The 23,971-nt window shown below is 41.3% G+C and overlaps 1 protein-coding gene across 2 annotated transcripts; it reads right to left on the bottom strand.

The window, feature by feature from the left end:
- Nucleotides 1–1,369: 1,369 nt before the first annotated feature.
- On the bottom strand, nucleotides 1,370–23,197 carry kita (KIT proto-oncogene, receptor tyrosine kinase a). Of its 2 annotated transcripts, none has more exons than XM_061737989.1 (21): nucleotides 22,876–23,197; nucleotides 20,402–20,656; nucleotides 18,270–18,554; nucleotides 18,006–18,145; nucleotides 17,473–17,665; nucleotides 16,261–16,447; nucleotides 15,526–15,641; nucleotides 15,153–15,267; nucleotides 13,665–13,849; nucleotides 12,170–12,276; nucleotides 11,911–12,037; nucleotides 11,268–11,372; nucleotides 10,797–10,907; nucleotides 10,535–10,676; nucleotides 10,268–10,362; nucleotides 10,032–10,162; nucleotides 9,547–9,669; nucleotides 8,535–8,646; nucleotides 8,332–8,431; nucleotides 7,938–8,043; nucleotides 1,370–2,565 (listed from the first exon to the last, which is right to left on the bottom strand). In XM_061737989.1, exons 1-21 carry the CDS (start codon nucleotides 22,928–22,930, stop codon nucleotides 2,383–2,385), a joined length of 2,973 nt encoding a protein of 990 aa, XP_061593973.1. In that variant the 5' UTR covers nucleotides 22,931–23,197; the 3' UTR covers nucleotides 1,370–2,382. The 2 variants fall into 2 exon arrangements, with proteins under 2 accessions (XP_061593973.1, XP_061593974.1); XM_061737990.1 differs by having other exon boundaries at nucleotides 17,473–17,644.
- Nucleotides 23,198–23,971: the final 774 nt, after the last annotated feature.

The following is a 23,971-nucleotide window of genomic DNA, read 5'->3' as shown; positions in this document are numbered from 1 at the left end:
TTGCCTCGAGCTCTGATGATCACATGTGACCATCAGGAGCAGTCTAGCTGTGGGAGTTACCGAGTGGACTGGCACAACTGGGTAAAATGATGAATTTGCCAAAAATGAAATTATTTGCCAAAGGGAATTTTCTCTGTTAACGTTACCATGGTGACAAGAGACAAAAGCAGCTTCTCCATTTGAATCTACAATAGGAAATCTGTGCACACATAAGAAAATACAGCATAATAAAATTCTGCATCACGGTACCATATCTTCACTCAGATAGACATTTTCAAAAGTAATGATGCTCCTTTACAATATACGCAGATTTATATTTACAAAAAGACAAAAGCAGTAAGACTGTGGGGTTTTAGTAGCCTAAACAATGTGGTTAATCTTTAGTAGTGGCACCTCTTGACAGTAAATCATTTAACTACAAAGACATACAGTCGCACGCACACAAACAAAAGTGGACTTGTATCCTCTCTCATTCACACAAGAACGCACACACAGCCAAGCACACGTGTTCATGCACACAAACAGGACACTTTCCTTGTACACCTCAGAACAACATCCACCAGTGGGAAGAGGGGACTGATAAAGGTCTGGACTGATACAGACTACTGGCTGAGAGGTGCTTGAAAGTCCCACTTCTGATAGAGGAAACAGCTGGACACAGCTAGGAAACCAGCTACTGGCCGGAGAACAATGAGATGACCAACACACCAAACTCTGAACCTTGTGTCAACATCTGTGCAGAGAGCCTTGAAGACTCTCTGGTTTCCTCTGGCTCATCACCTCGGGGAATACTGCAGTCCACTTAATGGCATATCACAATAGCATCGCCTTGACTTAAGTGATGACATAGTTTGCAGTATAAAGAACTACAGCGCTGGCGCGGCGTGAAAACACACCAACTGCCTGTCAGCAAAAAACAGTTTCCTGGTCGTTAATGAAGCGACAAAAGGTGAAAAGCAGATAAAACATACAGCTAGGAAATGGCAGTACCTATCTCACGCTTGTAAACAAATAACAGTGGATGTTTAGGGAGAGGAATCATGTTAACCTGAACAGTTATATACACTTTTACAAGAAATTCTCTTCTTCTCTCTCTCTCTCTCTAGCAGTCCAGCTGTCTAAAATGACCTGCTTATCAAACAAGACTAAGACAAACACCAAGACTCGCAGGCTTCACAGATTGTCTTATGTGTCAAGACTCTTGACATGACATATATATATATATATATATATATATATATATATATATATATATATATATATATATATATATATATATATATATATATATATATATATACATATATATATATATATGTATATATATGCATATATATGCATATACATATATATATATATATATATATATATATATATATATGTGTAGCCAAGAAGCACAGAAATGAAAAGCGAGCGTACCATATCTGTACCAAAACTCTGAAGACAGCCAAGCGTCTAAAGTAATGGTACGTGTTAATAAGGTTCAGATAGTTATTTGCTCTTTAGGGAGTGACATCCAACATAAAAAGAGTAGAAACGTATCTCCTAATAAACTTGAAGCACTTAAGAACATGTGATTGACCATGCCGTCTAATAGCTTATACATCAGAGTTTCCATATCTCAATTTAAATTGGCCCCCAAAATATTATCTCCTACATATAGCATAGGTCTGAACATTTGAAAATAATACTGACAATAAGAGTTAAAAAAAAACAAAATAACCAACAAAAACCCCAGCAATACATGGGATATGGAATGATGTGACGTTCAAGTGCCTCAAGTGCTTTTTTTTTCTTCCCCAGCAACCACTGCCAATCAAACTGAAAATGTGAAAATGCTACTTAAATTTTCAATGTTAGAAAAATGACAAAGAACATCAAAACACAAATTGTAAAAATAATGGTAGCTCCAACAGACTGAAAAAAAAACAAAACAACATTTATGTATGGACTGCCCCCCCAAAAACAACAAACCCCACAACAAAACAACTGTTATGAAAAGTGTAGGATCATGTAATTGAAAGAAATAAAAACAGAGACAGATAAGAGTGTACCAATGTACTTTACAACAGTTTTAAAGAAACAAAACAAAACAAAACTTGATGTTCTTCCACTCTCCTTGGTTCCTTGACCGTTCTTTGCTATGAGCAGGGAGACTTTAGTCCAAGCATCTCCCCTGTTTTCAGTAGGCAAAACATTGATAGCAAAGAAAAAAAAAGTCCGATGAAGTTGTTTCTGTGAGGAGAAGGCAGTTACCATTCCCTCCGTAACATGAAAACAACCGCTGCTGGTACCGGGCGGTGTACAGGTGTAGTGGTTGGATAGTTTGTGGCAGAACATTTCAGGCACTTTAAGAGGCAGCCAAACATGTCGGGTGGGTCCTTACACCCGTTGGGCTCCGTGGGTTCGCCCTTCCAAAAAGACCTCATGCTGGACCAGTAAGGGCTGTGTCTGAACGCTGTGGTCGCTGACTGGGTTGACACACTGAAATGTCGTGCTCTGAGAACCGGGTTCCTCTCTTGATCTGGCCATCACAGGCAACCTGGAGCTGAAGTTCAGATAAATCTGACGGGAAGGAAAAAGAGAGCGAAATCTGTTAGAGCAGGTTTTTGCAGAAACTTCCACTGCTGAACGCAGTCAACAAGAATTCACTATCATCACATCACACTGACTGCTTAATTTCTGTCTGACATTAACTTGTGGAGGAACTAATAAGAGACATGTTGACCTTTTGGGACAATTTACATTTTCCTCAGAGTTAGATTAGATTGATTCAACTGACATTATCTCTCAATTATTTATGAAGCTGAGGAACAGGTGACAGTTCAGATTAACATAAAGAGTGGAGGTACAGAGAAAAACACAAGGTAATTATCCGCAGAGATCCTTAACTCTCATGATGGCACATTGCGTGCGTTTGCTGAGCAGCCAGTACCCACAAGCTCTGTGCAGTTTCACAACTAAACTCGTGCTGATATACAAAACCAGAAATTTGCAAACGCAATTTTCTCAAGAAAAAAACTAAACCAAAAAAATCTTGTTCAGTTGTTTTTGCTTTTTGAAAAATTGTGAGAAAATATGCACTCCCCAATTTAGTGATTTGAATATAATCACATTATTTGAGTAGCTGTTACAGTTAGATATGATCATTAAAGTAACAGCATGGAAGACTTGATTTTACTATATGTATAATTGAGACATTAATCATTTTTATTGGCTGATCTCACTTCAGGAATCACAACAAAGTATAAACTAATAAAAAAAAATACTTCAGAAGCTTTGAAATCTTTAAATCCAGCAATAAGCACTCCAAAGAGATAAAAAAGACATGGACGTATTGGTTGTGTTAGACTATACAGTCTTACATGGAGATGATCATGAGGAGGGGATGGGGTGGTAAGTTGTCTGTGTTCTTAAACAGCCTCTGGATCCCTGAAGCATCACATTGTGCCATGAATAAGACCATCGTTGTACTTGTCCTCAAATTTTGGCTGCAATTTTTTTTTAAAGCAGCACAAAGGACCTTCTTTCCGTTTTTTAGCTCTGCAGGTCCCTTACAGACCTTTGGTCTCTTGCTTCGTCACTCTTGCTCACTCACACAAGGTTTCATCGTTGGTCATGTGAAAATGTAAAGCAAGAGACAACCGGGATGTGAGTTTGGCTATTAAGCGATAACAGATGGGAGACCTTCGGATTAAACTGAAACTGATTGAAACATGAAAGAAAGTCTTTCATGCTGCTTTAAATTTTGTTGCCTTTTCCTTTTTTTTGCCATTTCCACTTCATCGCATTGCCTTAAAAACATGTGTGGGCATGGTTTGAATAGTGCGTGAGCTTCACATGTTTACCCAACACATCTTTCCTTTATAAAAACAAAGTTTGTGTGTTGGAAGAGGCGTGTCCTTGGTTTTGTGTGTATCTATTGTTTGTATATCTACCCGCTGGAGTTGTAAGTGAGAAGTCATATGACTGTTGCGTGGATGGATGATAGTGTGATATTATCAGCAGAGCTGAGTGGGCTAAGAAGCAAAACACCGGTTACGGAGTATTTGCTTTATATATTCTTGATTCTTGTAATTTTCTTAGTTTAATCGTCTCTTGTTATTGACCAAGGCAAATGAGCTAGTGTTTGCTAACGCCCCGGCGCCTCTCTTGGAGACAAAAACGTGCCAGCCCTAAAGTAGCAGGTTCAGGGTAAACAACCTATCCCTAGCATATTTGTCACGTTATATTACATGGGAAAGTCATCAGCAAAGAACACATTGAAGAGTGATAAATGGATAAGAACATGAAGGAATAAAGACTAACTTTTGAGACTGCTGACTCATCACTGCCCGTGACAGTGTTTGCTGGCAGCAGTCCATACTTTTAGGCAGCTGTTTTCACTGTGCACTCTTTGTCCATAATGACGTCTTTCCCACGTCATTACAAGAAGTAAAGTGCCAAATATCAACTTAATATCAATGATGCTTAGACATAATGAGGAAAAGCACAACACCTGACCAATTAACTTTCATCAGTCAATTGTCCAAATACTTGAACCCTTGAAAATGGAGGCATTTGGCTTCAAGTGGGCGTTGTTCCCAAGCTGTAAATGACACTTTTTTAAGTTAAAGCTGAAAATCTACACTTTTATTAAATCTTATCATTTTATTTCAGTCAGTTGAGGTCACATATAAATTATATGTCCCTGTTGTCTTTCTTCTTTTTTGTTGTGCTGCTGTAACATGTGAATTTCCCCATTTGGGGACAATAAAGGAAAATCTAATCTAATCTAATCTAATCTAAAGCCAAACTCATGAAATTTAATTTTCCAGTAACCCTGGATGTTAATGGTAGCTGCAACGTCTGCTGTACGTTATACCAGTGCAGAGCAAATACACAACCGTGACAGGACCTTAGGAGAACTTTCACCCTGGCTACTCCACATTGTACTAATACATTTAAGCACCCATACAATATAATTGATAAGAGTGAACATTGTATACCATGACCAGGCATCCTGACTACATCCATGTATGCAGAAGGAATTAGGTCTGAATGAGACACTCTTGGCTCACATGTGAACGCTTCAGACCAGACCAACATTAGAAAGAACGCTGCTGTTGATAACATAATGTAAACTTTGCTTGACTGTCATTAGCTAACATAAAAAGTGGTTCTTTGCATACCTTATCTAATCAGACATATGTATATGGGACATATTTCCATTCTTTACTTCCTCGTAAGACAGACAGGTTTTGAAGACAGTTAAACAAAAGCTACAGTAATAGGATTGAGGTTTTTCTGGGGAAGATAGTATATGTGTCCTTGAACTGAACATTAAAATGTAAAGAGAATGCTGGCCAGATAGGAGGTTTGGGTTGGAGTTTAAGGGAAGTACCTTAGCATGGTGCAGATTGCTCACATAACGTGAATGCCTTGTGTCAGTTTTCGCTACATGCTACTTAACAGTTAATTATGATGAATATATATCTATTTCATTTTTTATGCAGTTGATATTTCACCCAAACATATGCTTTTGTAATGCAAATTGTCCACTCAAATGTCTACATTTTTTAGAAAGCTGCGTCGTGTGTAACCTCTAAGGCAGAGGTCTCTGAGCTTGTTTGCACCACAAACTGGCCTCAGAGATTTGTGGTGTTGTGCTCCATGTTTGTGTTTTTTGTTTTATGTTGTTTTCCCCTTTCAAAAAACTCCAAAAGGTTTGCCTTTTGATTTATGGCCTCGTCAGATAGTCAGTCACTACATATCATACTGAACCTTTTTTGTGGCAAGCTTGGAGTCATTTACATTTTTTTCCCCCTTTTCAAAGAAACTCTCCAGTCGTGTTTTTTTTTCTTTAACTCAGTTTTGCAAATATTTGCTTGTGGCCTTAATTTAGCAGGTTGCGTCAAATAGGCATAAAAATTACTGTGAGACAAATATGGGAAAGAGGCACAGACAGATGTTATCATTTAAAAAAAAAAAATACATTTTTACTATTTATTACTAAATAAATTTTCTGACTTCTTTATTGTTCTTACAGAGGTTTTAGTGGTGTATAAGTTCAAGTGAATGTACAACGTTTTCGTACTTTCTCTGCAGCTCAGTACCGGTCTGGGGCCGGTGGTACTTTAAGGGACTCCAGTCCTTAAAAGAAAATGTCACTACTTAGACTTGGATCCAGCGGGTCCTTTGCATTGCTCGGCTCTAAGTACATGACACTACAGAAGTGGTGCATGAATGCAGAGTTACAAGAAATAAGGGGAGTCCTGTAGAAGAGCGATTCTGAGCAGTGGGTCTATGGACCCAGATGAGCACATGAATTCATGTGAGTTGATGTGCTTCTGGATCAGCAGAGCACCTGCTCCGACTCCAGACAGCATGTTAACAGCTCATTGGCAGTTGGCTTGTGTTTGTTGTTATGTACAGGATATGTGTAAAAAGTTGTAAATGATTTCCAATTCCCACATCCCCTGATGGGAATAGCAGAGCTAATTCTGGGATTTGATTCTTTAGAATTTGAGATCTATTGGCAGACTCCCCGATCCGCTCAAAGATGTGGGTGATTAACCCAGATCTGCAGGGATTTGATTCATTAGTTAACAGAGCACATTGGGAAGTGAGTGAATAATTGATGGAGGTGTGTAGGTAATATATCTACATGAGCCCAGGTTCCAAAAGAAATTCACTGCCAGATAGCAAAAAATATTTGGCCCAAACTTGGCCTTCATCCGTAGCTAGCTTATTAAATCTGAGCCACAAAACCCAAACATGGTTCAGTTTTTGAACCTGTTGGACATATGTTGCCCACTGGCACTTTTCAGCACTGGAACGGAGCCCTAAGGGCTAAAAGAAGCCCTGATTAGGCCCAAATGTGTGTGCTATCACTACCACTACTTGAAGCCACTTGAAATGGAAAATGTGCAGTGTAACTAACACGGTCAGGCACTTTGAACTGGATCTGGGTGTCGTTTCTAACTGAATGTTGCTGACAGTAGGGACTTGCATACCACCACAAACACTATCAGATGGAATCCACATTTTCAAAGTCAGGAAATATATTAATACATTGACTTGAGTTCATGGTATATATTTGTTTGTTCGTTCATTTAAAATGAGTTAAGGCATAATAAGTTGACTTTGGTTGTGTTAATCCTCACATGTTGTAAGTATGTCAATAAATGTACCAAATGATAACCAGTGAAACTCCTGCTTGCTCCGTCTTTGCCAATTAAACAAGCAATATATCAGTTATGGAGTTTTACAAGACACGTTTAATATGTATTGATTTTGCATTTAATAAGCAAGCATTTAAATGGCATATATTCATTAATCTAACTCTTTGTAAGAATACGAATAAGTGTTTTTCTAAAATAGTCTGTTTCCAAGAAGTTCATGTCCTGAGGAATAGTTGCTGGAATGAATGGAGACTTTCAGTGGACTGATGGATAATTGGGCTGAAGGTTGGGACAATTTCCAGTGATGACTCCAGTGAGATCGTGGGACTGGTTGGGAGGTTTAATGCAGGCTGGTTCGTCACCAGCACTGACTCAGTTGTTGCTTTAAGCAATAAGATGAGTTGGAACTTCCCCAGTTCCCGGACATGTAACTAAATTATTTCGGTAAAGGCTTCACATGATAAGGGACTCAGAAAGACTCAGGATTACACACACTCGGCACACTTTTCATGTGCTCCAATAATATTTTGTTAATCATGAACAAAGAAGTAAAAAAGTGTTCCTCAGTCTTGATTCGATGAGGATATGATACTGATGAACCTCATGGTGCCAAAGGTGCCCTATCAAGTATAGGTGACCTCAACTTTTTGCTCTTTGGCACATTGTGGAGGGGGGGGGGGGGGGGTCTGATCTTAATGACGAGTTTATGGGATCTTCTTGACATTTTGAACCTTGTGAAATTACAGAAAAGATCATCAAAGTGGTGCAACCTACATGCTTAGTGGCATCTGACAGCTGTTGCTCAATCCTCTCTACAACCTTCCTGAAGGGGGGCCGGTTGAAGGGGTCAGGATCCCAGCAGGACCTCATAATCTGATACCTGCGGAGCAACAGAAAAACATGCAAACAAACAGGCTTATCTGTCTGCAGATATTACATCCTGTGTTTTGTATTATATTGTCTCTTCCAACCAAGAGTTTGACTTGTCCTGATTTTTTAGTTATTCTTGAGAGAAGCCAAATATAACAGGATGAGAAAGGGCTCTGATCAAATCCCCCACAATATATTCCTTCAAAATCCCACCACCCTCATCTATCCAACAAGACCATCTCTCCTTTTGATGACCCTTTTGAACACACACATTTCACACAAACAAAAACTCACTCACATTTCATTGGGTGCACACTCCGGAGCATCCATTCTGTATCCCTCTTTTATCAGTTTGTAGAACTTGGCATCCACAGGCATACCGGGATAAGGGCTATTTCCTATGTTCAGCAGAGATATTATGTTACATTATGCAATTCTGAAAACACACAGATAGCCAACCATACGCACAAAAAATACAGGACAGTGGACAGAAAGTCGTACCTAGTGAGAAGATTTCCCAAAGTAAGATGCCATAAGACCACACATCACTCTCAAATGTATACACGCATTCAAAGATACTTTCCGGAGACATCCATTTCACTGGCAAACGAGCCTGGAAAAAAACAAAACATACACTGACTTAATGGTCTTCAGTCACTTTCAGTTACTTAAATAACTTCTACGTCCCAATTTAAAGTCTTTTTTTCATAAAGGATGTGAGTGAGGACTGAAAAAACTCTGCTATGCAGGAATGCATCAAGTATGTGCCTGAGGTCTGTAATTACAGACAAAGCAGCACAGCCCATCTGTGGTATCCATACCAACAGAAACACGGGACTCGGTGTCACAAATTTGACAGTGCTTAGTAATCTCACACAACGATAACAGATACAAACACACACACACACACACACACACACACACACACACACACACACACACACACACACACACACACACACACACACACACACACACACACACACACACACACACACACACACACACCTTAACAGCTTTGAAGATATTTAGAACCACGAGAACTTGCTTGACACAAGCCACACCAACTGTCAAGAGTAAGTCTTTACCATGAAGTACAATATTTCTGAGCATCAAACAGATGATACAATTTAAAATATTGGAAAATATTATTTAAGAAATGTTTATTCTACCGACATGAAAATCAAATAACTGCTATTACCAGAAAGCATGGGTAAACATATATATATATATATATATATATATATATATATATATATATATATATATATATATATATATATATATATATATACCTCTCACTCACACATTAACAGCAAAAAGCTGCAGAGTCATTAAGCGAGAGATTCTGCATAACGCTGGTGTTCTTTACTGCAACGACCAGGTTTTTAGTGCGCCGAACATGTTGTGTTAATATCAAATCCAGGTTCAGAAACATCAAGATTTTGCAAATCCATGGTATCCAGAAATCATAACATTGTCTTTTGGGGGGGGGGGGGCTTTGGTGACTTACATTGCCTTTGACCACATAGTTGGAGTCCGTGGTGATGTCTCGAGCCAGACCAAAATCACAAATTTTTGCTACTCTTCCTTCAGTCAGCAGGATGTTTCTAGCAGCAAGGTCTCTGTGGATACACTGAAAACACAAATGCACCATGAAGGAAATCTGGCGATCCACGAACAACTGATTGTATTACATTCGTCTTGAATGAGGCACCTTTCCTAATGCGCTTTGGTACTGAATTTTCCATGCCTGACTCTGTAACACACAACCACTGAGACGGATACATGAGCCCAGTGGCCACAGTATCTGCATCGCTATAGCTGATCAATTTTTCAACAACATGCTCCAACATGAATTTTATATCCCTTTACTAGCTGTGGAAATACGACCCAGGATCTAAGTCAGACAAATAAATAAATGAAGCAGAGTCAGAGGTTTATAGAAATGTCAATTATGGCAGCTGTTAATTTAACATCTGCATATGGGGTGCTCACATTTTTGGAAGCTAGGAACTCCATGCCTCTGGCTACTTGGTATGAGAAGCTGAGAAGATCCTCGGTGTCCAGAGATAGACCGTCCTCATCAAACATCTCGGCCTCTTCATCTTCATTAGTGCTGGAGCCACCTGTGACGGCAGGCGATTATTATTTTTGGGGATGCATAATATTGAGTGGTTTTCTGTGGATTTAAAACACAGTAAAATAATTTGATGAATGGCTGACTGGCTTGCCTTTGTGTAGCGAGCGCCTCCTCTCAGAGGATGAGCTGAACGGTGGGCTGCCAGCAGCAGAAGGCCTCATGGTCATGTAGCCGTTCAAGCTGTCTCTGTGAAGAGGAAAGGAGCAGTCTGGTCTCAGCGGAGTGCTGCCACACTTTAGCACGCTGCTGTCCAAACACAATCCTCCCACGCACGTTCTGGATTGTAAATACTAGTACTCCTATTTTCCTTCCATGCACAAAAAATTTAATTATCACTCCACATGGAGAAAAACCTCACCCATCTGCAACTTTCTGTTGTGTGACATTGCGATAGTAGGAGTTCTCCTCAACCTTGAAGCAAATGAAAGCTTCTCTCTTCCTTCTGAGGAAGTTCAGAAGATCTCCAAAGCAGCAGTATTCAGTGATCACCAGAGTTGGGCCTGCAGACAAAGAAACACGTCCCATGAGGATGATTTCCCCCAAATACATATCCTCAAATGAAGCTAAAATATAGCCAGAAAGTCAAAAACCAATAACACAGGACTAGATGGGTGCCACACCTCCAACAGTGCAGGCTCCCAGCAGGTTGACAATGTTCATGTGGTTTCCCAAGTAACTGAGGACCTTCAGCTCTGACATCAGTGCCTCTTTTTCTGTGGAGTGAGCGCTTGCTGTGAAAAAAAAAACCCAAAACACAACATAATTAGCACTTTCAAAGGCACTGTTGAAAAGGTCAGCTCATGTTAAAATATAATTACATAGTGATCTGATTCTTTCTAGTTCCAAAAAAGAAGTTCTTGCTTAGAGCTGATAAGAAAAACAGGTGCCAGATAAATGTGTTGTTTAAGCAGAACTGTGCAAACCACTGAATACAAATATGTACACCACAGCTGCCTCTTTCTGGACACCTGCAGCCATAAAGCTATTAAAACTTCTTGAAAGCCTGGAGCTACTGGGCACATTTGCCACAGTCAGAAGAGATCTGCTGTGTTTTCCCCCGCTTTATTTGCATGCGTGTCAGCAGAGCTTACATTTAAGCATTTTGACAGCCACCGTCATCACGGAATCCGCCTGGGAGAGTCCATAGGCGGTGGCCTCGACCACTTTCCCAAACGCGCCGGACCCCAGCGTCTTACCTGAAGATCAGAGGACAGAAACAAAAAGTGTCAATCCCCAATGTCTTTCCCTCCCATAAACCGGCCCCATGCCAGCGTTCCCACGACAACAGTTTTAGCCTCCGGGCTCTGTATGTAGACACTAGGACACGCAGGATCCTGTTTGAGGAGGGCTGTTGAAAACAACACCCTGAATATGTCAACAGGGTTATGTTGACATTGAAGGAGTGGGGTTTCATCATTAATTAGCTGTTGAGCGGGTAGGTTACAACCATAGACATGACTAAAATCTTAAAGCTGCGTCCATACACAGAGAAGATAGAGTCAACATGCATGAAGCAGCCTGGGGGTGTTATGATGTCAGACTCACTGCACTGTTTAGCTTCATTACTGGGACTGTTACTGAGCCAAACCCTGTTTATCTCTACATCTCGCTGCTGCTACTCTGTGCACTTGATAAAAATATGAAAACATGAACACACATACCACAGTGTGTCAGGAATGATGGAGTAATCATGATATTTATTCAATATGAAACCTAGCGAGAGAACGTGCTCACCGAAACACAAATTGCTTCGCGGGAACTCCCACTGGTGATCGTATGGTAGGAGCAGGGGGTCAATGTACACGTAGTTGTTACCGTGGATTCCCTCAATAACCTTCCACTGGATCTGATATTTTGGTTTCTGAAAATAGACAGAATTCACCACAAATACATTCACCCGGGAAATGTCAAGCTCCATTCTCATTCATGACTTGTTTCAAACAATCGCCCAAAAAAGGGTGTGCCATGCTAAGAAAAGTGCAGCCAGTCTTACCTGCATGTACTTGTAGAACAACATGATAAGGACGATGCCGAGGATGCCTGCTGCAGCCACAGTGCCAATTAGCAGAGGGGTGAACAGGCCATGGGGAACTCGTCTCTCTGCAAGGAGATGAAAATGATCACGTTTGATGAGAGAGATTTAAGGCAATCAGGGACTCTTTGGATGGTTTATTGTGCTTGCTTTGTGAATGACATTGCAAAGGGGCATCGAAGTAAGCCTGAGAAGGCCGAAACCACAGCAAAAAGCAGCAAACTAATCCAATTACATATTGCGTAGTTCAATGCTTTTATTGTTGTTACATTTTCCCCTCATTTAGTGTAATGCATACATTTGAGTGTGCAACATTAATTTAGCGTATTGCTGTTGTTTTTACAGCTGTGCTAATGAGTAATTATATGTAATCGGTGTTCTGTTCCTTTGTGTCTGGCAGGTTGTGACGCCTCATTGTTTTGCTCCTATGTACACTGGGGTGTAATAAGCTCTTTAGCGATAAGAGGCTTTCTCTCCACTTCAAATCTGAGAATGCAGAGTCTGCAGGAACTAATCCCCTGTAAACCTGTCAGTGGTTTCTAAAGCTCTGTTTTCCCTGCTGCAGCTCACTGACACCTCCAAGCCTCCCACAGGCCCAGAATGCCCAGCACCGCCAGGACTCCGGCTGCGCTCCACACACTCAGCGCCTCCGCCTGGTCTTCTGTTACTCTGCGGAGCACAAAAATCCCGGGCACATGCTCCCAAAGTGCCGCCCTCCCTGGCTGCGAACGTTCACTTTGCTTGTGGTGCTCACCCACATACCCGCTGTAGCAACCGTTAGCCCCCTGGTCCTATACGTGAACCTGGTTATGCAGGTTCCGAGTGGGGGAAAAAAAAACAACTTTAGCGTACTTTCAGTTCCCTGCCTACACACCACTTTGACGACGCTGTGCAGCAGATGGGGAGGCCGTTACAAGAGAGGGGATTTGGAATCATAAAGTACACAAAGGACGAGGGCTAATTCCTATTTCGAAACAACAACATCTTATCGTAGCCGGTCTTATCTGAGGTTGTATCTCTTTGCCATTGTTTACCAAACAAATGACAGCCAGCCAAGATCTAGTGGCGGGACTAAATACACGGGTTAATCCTTGTCAGAATCATGCTTTTAGTAAATATTTGGAGCCGAGGGTTTATCCCTTATACTGTAGGGTTTACTGAGGTGCACTCCAGCCGCAATGATACAATAACACAGAGCAGTGAGTTTTTTTAATCACTGACATCAACGTTTCATCTGAGAATAAAAATTTGGTGGACAAATGTTTGCAAAGTAAAGAGATTCCTGCATGAGTTTTAATGGCTTTGTTGCATTTAAGCTCAATTTGAAGGTGTGGTCATGCAGAGGATTACAGCAGTTCACCAACAGAATATGTGACTGGCAGGCAGAAACACCCCTTTCCTCCGTGTGTGAGGGCTGCTTTAGTCTGCACGTATGAATGAGAATATGTCAGCTCACCGTTGATAGAGAAGAGTGTGAAGGCTTGTTCTCCCTCCACCGTAGCCACACATTCCAGGGTATTGAACCGTCCCCTGCTGATGTTCACCCGGCTCTCCACCTCCGTCTTCCCGAACGTGGGGCTGAATAACGTGACAGTGATGACATTGCGCTCCTCCTGGGTGGCGTTTGTCTGCTGGGAGCACCTGAGGGCAGAACATTGCTGTTGACATAGGACTGATAAGATCATAATCTTTATACTTATCTTTTCATTTTTCTTGTGTCTCCTGTCAGGACTTTTTTTTCTTTTAATGTTCCTGCAAGGTGCACACTCTTGAAACATGAGAACATTTTTTGACTGGCAGATTTACACACAATGCACAACCGCAGCAACACATCTTCCTGTTTTTACTTTATTGCCAGACTAAGTGGGGAATCCCTGTGTTGTTTGTCAAACACAGGTTAGACACTTCATCCATTGTTCACAGCGCTGCACCTAAAAGAGCAACTTCTTTCCAAGAGCTTACGAGTGACAGGCTCTCTCAAGTCTCATTACTCCCAGTTCCTGTACTTACATCTACATGCCCGTTATGAATGGTCTTATCATAAATATTAAGTGGATTTGGAAGCAATTTATTAAAAAAAATTGCATGGATATAGATGGGATAATCACTCATGATTCCTTGGCTACGCTGCTTGGGATTGGTGTCGCTATGGCAACCAGGTGCTCCTCCTTCTGCACACTTTACGTTTGACATAGGATGAGCCATTTCCAGCTGTATCCAGGCAGATTTCTCCGCCCCCCACCAATCACAAGTGAATTCTTTTCATATCCCCTGTCACCTGGGGGGGGGGGGGGGGTCATCTTATCACTGTCAACCGATCACAAGTCAAATCCCACAATCTCACATTCCGCAATCATTCCTGACTCGATCCAGCGTGTCTTTACATTGACCTTTAGGACCCTCGAGATGAACGCCAAGGGAGTTTATTCAGGTTTTATAGCATCAAGCTCCAACATACAGCTCTAAAACTGAGGCCAGAGGTGGATAACTTATCTTGACAAAATGCCTGATAGAACAGAACAAATGAGCAGACGTGCAACAAGATTACACACATTCATACAGATGATTGCTGGAGCTGTTTTCGGCTTTGGTTGGGAGTTTTTCCCGTATCGGTTTGTTTGGCAGGTGACTATCCTGATTGATATTCCCTTTCAAACAATACATTAACCACAAGTCAGTTCAAGCAATTGCACTTGAAAGTAATCATCTCTGGTTATGTCTTGTTAAAACCCCTTTAGTATGATTATATTGCATTTCAATAGCTGTCATCCCTAAGTTCTGATGCAGGGAAGTTTGACATTTGCCAATGTAACCACTAAAATAGTAAGAATACAGAGAAATAAATAGATTTAAAAAAACACAAATGCAAAAATGTCATGTGAAGTGGTATAAAGTCAGGATCTCCTCTAAAATTAGAGATTTTCAGGGCGTTTAAAAATCTCACCTGACGTACGGCTGCTCACAGTAGTACCACTTGATCTGGGGGGCAGGAAAACCTTCAGCTACACAGCGTACCTGTCCATCCACCGGGCCCTCTTGAGATTTGATTTCAGGTTTACCTGATGAGCAAAAGTCAATATCAGAACACACAAGGCAAGATATAAATGACAAGCAATAGGCCTTAACATTTATTGTTGCTGCAGTAAACCTTTTTGAGAAACATATGCAGTGAGGCTGCAGAGCCAGTTCAACTTCATTTCTCATAAAGAAAAGCTCAATTCCCCCATGTCAGCAATGATTAATGCAGCTCAGAGAATTGATTTTATCATGGCCTGAAGGAAAAGAAAAGCCTTTCATAATACCTATGGCAAACTTACTGATCACAAAGATGGTGAAGGTCTGATTAACCGATGCGTCGCCGTTGGAGGCCTGGAACGTGTAAACACCACCTTCTGACATTTTCAGCCGCACCAGCCGCAGCTCACTGCTGTAACTAAACAGAAGAAAATTACATTTTTAGCTTGAATGCATTCATTGATTCTCGTAGAATCCACAGTGAGATGTTTTTATAAACGCTTTAATTTTGCACAAATAGAAGAAAAACAAAAAAACCCACTTTGACTGACTGCATCCTGGCAAATGACTCAAAAATGTTCAGATATTTGCTTTTGAGAAAAACAGGTCTTTTTTGATAAGCAAGTCCTTTAAACACATCTGCCTAACATTTGATATAGTCCCATCCAGCCGGGTCCCATCCAGCCGGGGCTTAAAGCTTTGACTCTTAAATCCAGCCATATAAACAGGAATGTTGGGTTAAAGTGGGGGGGGGGGGGGGGGGGGGGGGGGCGTACAATCTTGGATTACACATAATACTTCTTTCTTCAGCACATAGGTGCGTCACGGTTTGATTTCCTGTGAACAGCAACAGTCATAATCTGCCAGTGGCTGTTTTAGTGGAAAACCCAGGGTGGGGCGCCGAACTCCAGCTGCTTTTTCTCAGGGAGCTGTGACCTGCCACCAGGCCAACAGTTCTAACATTCCACCGAGTCAAAGTAATGAACCTTTTCTCTTGAACCTGGCAAGAACCGGCGACAGTTTGTGTGTGGTAGCACCTGTATTCATTCCTGTGTGTGCTGATGACGTGGTCGCTCGTGTTTCTCAGCTCGTGGCCCATGAAGCTCCAGGAGAACGCATGCGGCATCGGGTAAGCCTCCATGCTAACGTTCAGAGACCAACTCTCGCCTGCGCGGACATGGATGGTTCTGTTGTGTACGGACTTTAAGCTGATGAATCCTCTTTCTGGAATGCAAGAAAGTCAGATATGACTAAAAATGAAGCAATACAGATGCAAAATCAGGTCAATAGATCTTCCAATCAGAGTGGCGTAATTGTTGCTTACTGGTAAGTGAATATGGGAAAAAAAAAAGAAAAAAAAAAGGACTTCCCAGATTGTGAAATGACAGGACAAAACATTGAGGACCATCTCTACAGATGTGCATTTTAAATACAAACATGGCATTTTCTGGGAGGGGACATTTTGTTGTCTAAAGTACATTATAAGCAGCAGCTGGGGAGATTAACTCTGCATAAGGACTGTTTAAAGGCTGTGCTTGTTGCGCATTTTGCTGTCTTGTCAGTGGACTGATGAAAAAAATTAAAACTCTCATGTCTTTATCAAAAACACAGGCGCACAACCAGGTTCGAGCAGCACACGTCATGTAGTTTAGCTTTGTTTTTAGCTTTTAGACATAATCATTAAAATTAAATTTCTTTGTCAGATTATATATATATATATATATATATATATATATATATATATATATATATATATATATAAATAAATACAATCGTTAAAGGATGTAAAGTAACAAGTGGAAATTTAACAAGTAGTGACAAGATGTTGCATCGGCCCATTGTCATACATGTGGTTGCATTTAATTCATGATTTAAAAAAAAAAAATCTAATAAAAAAAAAAATACATTCCGCCTTCTGCCAGCTAACTGCTGTATGGATATGGTTGATGATGCGTGTCTAAGCATGGGAGAGAAATCCACATCAAAAGGCGAGACAAGAATGTAAATACCATGGTATTGATTTTGTTTCAAATGCAGGAGTTTGGATATAATGTTAGCTGTCAACTGAGGCCAGAACATAAGTTTGAAGAAATTCAACACAGGAATGAAGTGCCTTCACTTCTACCAATGAGAGAGTGAGATTGGTCATTTGGATTTCATCAAAAGTCGCTGAGCCTTCACCTAAGCAAAAAAGAGATCAATTTGCAAATGCAGCTTTAACTTCAACCAAAAGTTTGTGGTTTACTCACCGTAAACATCGAGCCACACTGACTTCGTGCTGGTCCCTTTTTCATTCCTAGCTTCGCATTTATAGCTCCCAGCATCTTGGGGCTGCACTGCTGTGATTTGCAATGTGGCGCTGCGTATGTGAGTGAAGTACTCGGTCTGGATGCGTGAAGCGCCATCAACCTTTGGTGGTTGCTGTGGATACCAGACGGCACCCTGTCAACGCCCAGAGATCTCTAGAGATTAACCCCGTCTGCATGTCTATCCTTGCCAAGCAAATACTGTCAAAGACGCACACCCGGCAGCACATGCACGGTCAGTCACACGCTTAGAGTCGCCCGCAAGGTACAGTACACATACAGCCAACATCCTTAAGCACATGCAGGAGGACTTTTGACCCCTCTCACTTTTGCTCAACCGAACAGACAACAGGAAGACACAGGAAAACTCTAATCTCAGAAGAAAAGGGGTAAGCCCATTTTGGAAATGCAAACATTTAGGTGCATTTTCCACCGACAGCACAATGTATAGCAGAGACAAGGAATGGGGGTCTCACCGAGCCAGGCGGTGTGACCCACTTCACACTGATGTCTCCATTAACATTAGAGGTGTTGCAGATGAGAGTGAGACTCTGGTTGCGGATAAGAATCATTCTACTGGACTGCTGCATCTCAATCACAGGAGGAGCAACAGGTACTGAAAGGGAAAAAAACACATTTGCATAAAACTTAGATGGTAGTGGAGAACAAAAAAAAAAAGACCCATACATTTTTAATAATGGTTTCCAAACTCAGCAATGCACACAGGAACTCCACTTTACCTGGTTTCACTGTCAGGTAGTAGTTGTGTGATCTAACGTGCTCCCCCAGGAGGCTCCCTGTACACACATAACAGTCTTCGTAGGACTTTTTAATGTTGTGGATGATGATGCCTTGCTCCAGGCTCGCAGAAAACTGGAGCCCAGAGTCGAGCGCTCTTCTGGAGCATGTTTCTAGCCGCAGATTGCCCAGACTTGGATCAGTGGCCAAGCAGGGGATGGAGGCAGTGTCTCCCTCACGTGTGAGAATGCTGAACACCATTGGTTTCCTGAAAGGATTATCAGGATCTGCCAAAAGAAAGCATTCACACAGGTTGTATCAGAGAGCTGTCTACAGGGCTCCACGCTGAGCTGCTGAAGCTTATAGATATGTTATGTTGTACTTGGCAAAGAAATGGTTCCTGAATTATGCTTCCTTTAATGCACTCTGTCCAGCATTTATTTTCTTACAGATGAAGTGCAACTAGTGTTGGGAAAAACTTCTTTTTCGTAACATAAATCCCACATTTTTACCCTGTCTGCTTTGTTTTCTCACCAATTTTAGTCAATCCATCTATTTAGAGCACAATTACCGAAATCCTCTCCTAGCTTTAATTTTTGGAGGTGATGTCAAAAGGATTTCTTAAAGAAGTCAAAACATACAGGTACAGATACTCATGCAGCAGATGCTTTTATCCAGAACGACTTACAAGTGAGCAACAATAATCAAGGTACAGTAGAGTAAGCACACAAGTATAATTAATAAGTAAATGATGAGGAATAATGAGGAATGTGAGATTGTGTCAGACCAAGTCTTCAAGTTTCCAGAAAATCAATTCAAAAGGATTATTAAAATCCTATCAACTCAGATGTCTCACAGACTGCGTAATCAGAAAAAAATTGGCATGAGTGTTAAAGAGTGTAGCACATGAACATCTGACATTAGCGCTGATCTGATGTATGATTTTAAGGAACTCTGAAGGGACCTGATACCAGTTCCTCCACTTCTGGGAATCTGATCGGTGAAACAGCAGTTTTTGTAAAAGTTAATGTCAGAGGCTTCACGTTTCTCCACTTGTTCTCTATTTCTGGAATGCTTCTGTTTTGCTTCTACCCATTCACCAGTTTTTCTACTCAGCCAAGTGTAAAAACGTATTTCTCTTTTTGCAATTTTTCCTACCAGCTTTTTAAACATTTTTATTTCCTCTCTTTTATTTTAGGGGACAAAGAGATGTATAAATGTGACCTGTATGGCGTGATGCTTAAAGGTATTGGCTTCATTTTTCACCACAAAAAAGAGATTTATTCATCATCAGAGTTGTTCACAACAGACATAAGCAGTGCTTGTGCCTAAATATTTGAAAATATTAAAAATGCTTTAATTGCCCTTGCTGTGTGTTCTTTCTTGACTATTTTATGAAGTGTACTGTTAGAACCATGATTGTTGTTTCCATGGTAACCACGGGTGCTGCCAAATCGACCAGGACTGCAAATTTGAGGCTTACAGACATAAATGTGGTTATTCCAGTTAAATCTTAATTAATTTCTTGTCCAAATTTGGAGAATTCACAAAAAACATTGGCTGATCTTCCAACACGGGGAGCTGGCAGCTACTGTTTTATCCAGATTCTGTTCCCTCAACACAGTTCCCTGCTGAGGGATACAACTGTGACAACTTGAGTCTTGAAGCATGACCGTCAAATATGACCAATTTTAAAAACAAAATGAACAAAACAAGTAGTTTGAAACGCCATATAATTTGGGCTGAATGTCTAAAAGTAGTTATTGTTTGCTGCCTCAAACATAGATGCGGGATCGTCGAGCGAATGATCAGCACATGATACGAGCCTGCAGGGATGGCAGCGGGCCAAGGGGATGTGGGGTCGCACAAAGCAGGAAATACAGTAAAAGTCAGTCATGATCTCAACAAATAGCTCCAGTATCTACTGTACCTGTCCAGGGAAAACATACATCACCTTCTTCTACAAACACACCCACGCAACCTACTTCCAGTCAATAAAATGAGAAATGCCGAAAGACTTTGACTGTTGTTCTCTGCAGTCTGTTTCCACTTCTCTCTAAGTCTAAGTTCTCTTTCTCTCACACACAGTCACATAGTCTCATGCACAAGCAGTTGCTGAAACACATGCAGCTACCTTTCACAAAGACGTAAATGGAGGCTTGCTCCAAGGAGCTCTCGTCCAGGCAGATGTAGCGGCCCATGTGAAGAGGCAGAGCCCTGGGGTAGTGCAACGTCCACATCCCATCAATCTGTTTGGCTTTGAGTGGCTTCATCCGATCCTCCCGCTTCCACTGTGCCTTGTTGTCGCTCTGGCAACGCAGGTTAAAGGGTTCGTTGAGGGCAACAACAAGGTGGGACTTGACTGGGATGATAGTGGGCTTGGCGTTGCCTGTAATGGGATGGAAAAGGTGTTCAGCTTTTTATCAAACAAAATGGCAAACTCTAATAGATTTGATAAACCCAAGCTATTATGCTTGCATCCGACATGTTTACCGTCATTTTCAGTAGATTATTTAGTTCAAAACATTTTCATTAGAAATGAAAATTAGTTTTTTTTTAGCTTTAAAAATACAAAAACAAAGCACAAACTGTTCTGTGGGGATCAAGAAGCCTGCGCTGGGAACCACTTTATTGACGTTATACTGCTTGGAGGCTGGGTGTGATGCCAGGGATTACATCTGAAACTTTTGGCATTCAAGCTGATCACTCCGGGGAAATATAGTGGCTGATACAGTGTCACACCTGAATAAACATGCAGGTTACGTGGCGTTTTATGACAAACATCTATATGTGGATGCTCTCTGAGGCTTTCTTAAGGGGCAATTTAATCTGTTACACGAACTAAAAAAAAACAGCCGGGCAAAAGTAAATTATTGGTCTGTAAGAAAACACTTTCCACTCTGAAGCCATTTATGAAACAAGGCATGTGGCAGCAGCCGACAACAGAGACACTGTGGGAGTGAAAACAATGGCTGCGGATAGAGATGACAGAGATGTTCCCCCCATCCTCCAAGTGGCAGACAAGGGAGACTGTGTGAAGGGTGTGGTGGCAACTTAAACGCTTACATTTTTCCCAAATTGCTTAACATCAAACTGAGAGGCATTATTTCCCATTTAAGCAGTGTGTTCGGTAAACACTAATTAATCTGCGTGCACAGAGACCACGCGTCTGCGCGTAAATATTTAACGAGCCACTGCGGAATGAAGCGTGAAGCTTCACTTCAGCAAGGGATGACGGATATAAAAAAGAGAAATTAAGGATTTACTAAACGTGCGTGTGATAATATAAACAATTATGTAATGTATTTATTGATTAAAGCACCCAATAGCACAGCAGCTCCGCACCACACGCGATCGGGCTTATGGCAAACTTTATGGCGTGCCTTATTGTATCACATGACAGGTAAGCCTATGCACTGCGCCCGCAAGTCACTCAAAGTCCCTGCTGATTTTAATGTGTTGTGGACATCACAGGCTTCCCAGCGGGGCATTTTATCTGGCCAAGCGATCAGATGTAAATAAGGGTGGGGGGAAAACGAAGTCCACCTGAGGTGCGTCAGGCGCACTGGGGGCTGCGGAGTTCAGCGTTCAGCAACGCAGTCACTTCATCGCTTGCTCTCGTAAAAAATGGCTTGTCAGGACAGATTTCCATAAATTTGCATACTCTTTCAGGGAAAATTCCGACTGTTTTATTGTAATTTTTCATTCTATTTTTTTTTGGGGGGGCTAATTACCAAATAAATATTTTGTTTTTGGATGGATGTTAAAATTTGAATATATTTTCTGGTTCTTGCAAACAGAAACTGATGAAACATCCATAAGATATAACAAGGCAGTATAACAACTGAATTATACCACGTGTGTATGGACCTTGACCTGTGGAGCCAGACTTATGGAGAAGATGTCAAACGAACCATAACAGTTGCAATGTGTTTTCGAAATTCGTCCATATATAAGAGCGCAAAGCGAATAGACCCCGAGTAGCTGCTGGTGAAGGATATAACCTCCTCTTGTGCTCAAGTCACACATTACAAAAGTTAAAAATTACACAACCCTGCCGAATGGTCTATATGTTTCACAGTGACGGTTATGAGCGGCTGGTGGAGGAGGAAAAACAGCTTGAACCTGTCGCCCTCATCGAGCAACACGATCAGTCAACAGTCTCTCTGCATCTCGGTAGTGGCATTTATCATCCAACTTTATACCCACTGCTTCGTTATTATTTATAATAATATTATTATTTCAGTGGCCCTCTGTCTACTAGGTAAAACATGAATTAATAAAGTGGCTCTGGTGTCCAAATCATCAGCCCGAGTATCCGCTTTCCTTATTGGATTTCTGTGAGTTCAGGACGTTTTAGCTGGTTTTTCTTCCAGACTTGCCTACCCGGGTTCCAAGAACAAAGAAAACCCATGCCCATACATCAACGCGAAACAAGAAAAGAGGGGAAAGAAAAAAAAAATCACAATATTTGGGTTTTTCTCTACTGAGAAACTGGGTGATGAAATACTTTAGTTTCTAAAATATAATCGACTCCCTCCCCGAAAGTAAACAGCAACAAGTTGCGTGCGTAAACGGGCGCATCAAGTTGGAAAAGCTCCGTCTTACCTGGATGGAAGGTTAACTGTAAAAAGACAAGCAGCAGTATCCAGAGGTATTCCATAGTTAGTATTCCATGGGTCTAGCTGTAAAGGTGAGCCAGTGCCTCTGGGTTTCAGGTAGCTCTCTTCTCTCCTCGCCGGAGTGCAGGGAAGTTGACTGCGGGCTCTGAACAGAGGCGCACTTACAAGGCTTTAAAGGCACAGATGCTTCGCAACAGCAGCCGTCGCCTGTCTGCAACCATACTGTTGTGCTGGAGCGCGCCAGAGGCCGAACAGGTATCTCTGAGTGGCTGTGGCGTGAACAACATGTTTATAGGAGCCAGTGGTGGAGGCTACACTCACACGGCACACTGAGAGAGGGAGGTGTTTTATGACCTCTTGTCCGCCTCCCAACAGACCCAACGCAGAGACAGACGCGCAAATCAAACCAGATCCACGCCCCATCAGCCCCGTTTATACACGTTTATCTTCATTCAAACTGAATAATAATTAGTATAAACATTTATTATTACATTACATTATTAAAAAACGGAAACAAGACAGGAAACAAAACAAAATAACAGTTTTTTTTTATTGAATTGAACTGAACTGAATGTGATGAAAATGTGCATCTACCATTTACAAATTTCAGCTATTGAGCAAAATATCTCCAAAATAGTTTGACAGTGAGAAAAAATTGTTTCCAAAAAATATAATTTGTAATACTTGAATAAAAAAAAAAGCACTTTAGTCACTGATATTCTGAGGTCTGATCAAATTGTGAGTTTCCACCCTGGAGACGCTTTCCCTTTGCTTGTTTGTGAGCCTTTCTGGGTTTAATTTTGTCTTTAGTAACTGAAAAGCATGCTCTGTTGTTTTGGGACCATGCAACTTTCCCCCCTTCAGAAAGTCTCCAGTTGTTTTTGCAAAATGTCCATCTGCATTGTGAAGTCCCATCCTATCAGTTTCTGAGGATTTGGCTGAATGTGAGCAGAGATTAGCCTTCATCGTGATACTTTTATCAGCCGTCACATCATCAATAAACACCAGTGAGCCTGCTTTCTTGGCAGCTTTACATGCCCGCACCATAACTCTACCTCCACCCGTATTTGACACGATGTGGT

This window comes from Cololabis saira, chromosome 13 (genome assembly GCF_033807715.1).
Source record: "Cololabis saira isolate AMF1-May2022 chromosome 13, fColSai1.1, whole genome shotgun sequence".
NCBI classification, from domain to species: domain Eukaryota; kingdom Metazoa; phylum Chordata; class Actinopteri; order Beloniformes; family Belonidae; genus Cololabis; species Cololabis saira.
Note: the sequence above shows the minus strand (reverse complement) of the source record. Positions and strands in the feature narration are given on the sequence as shown.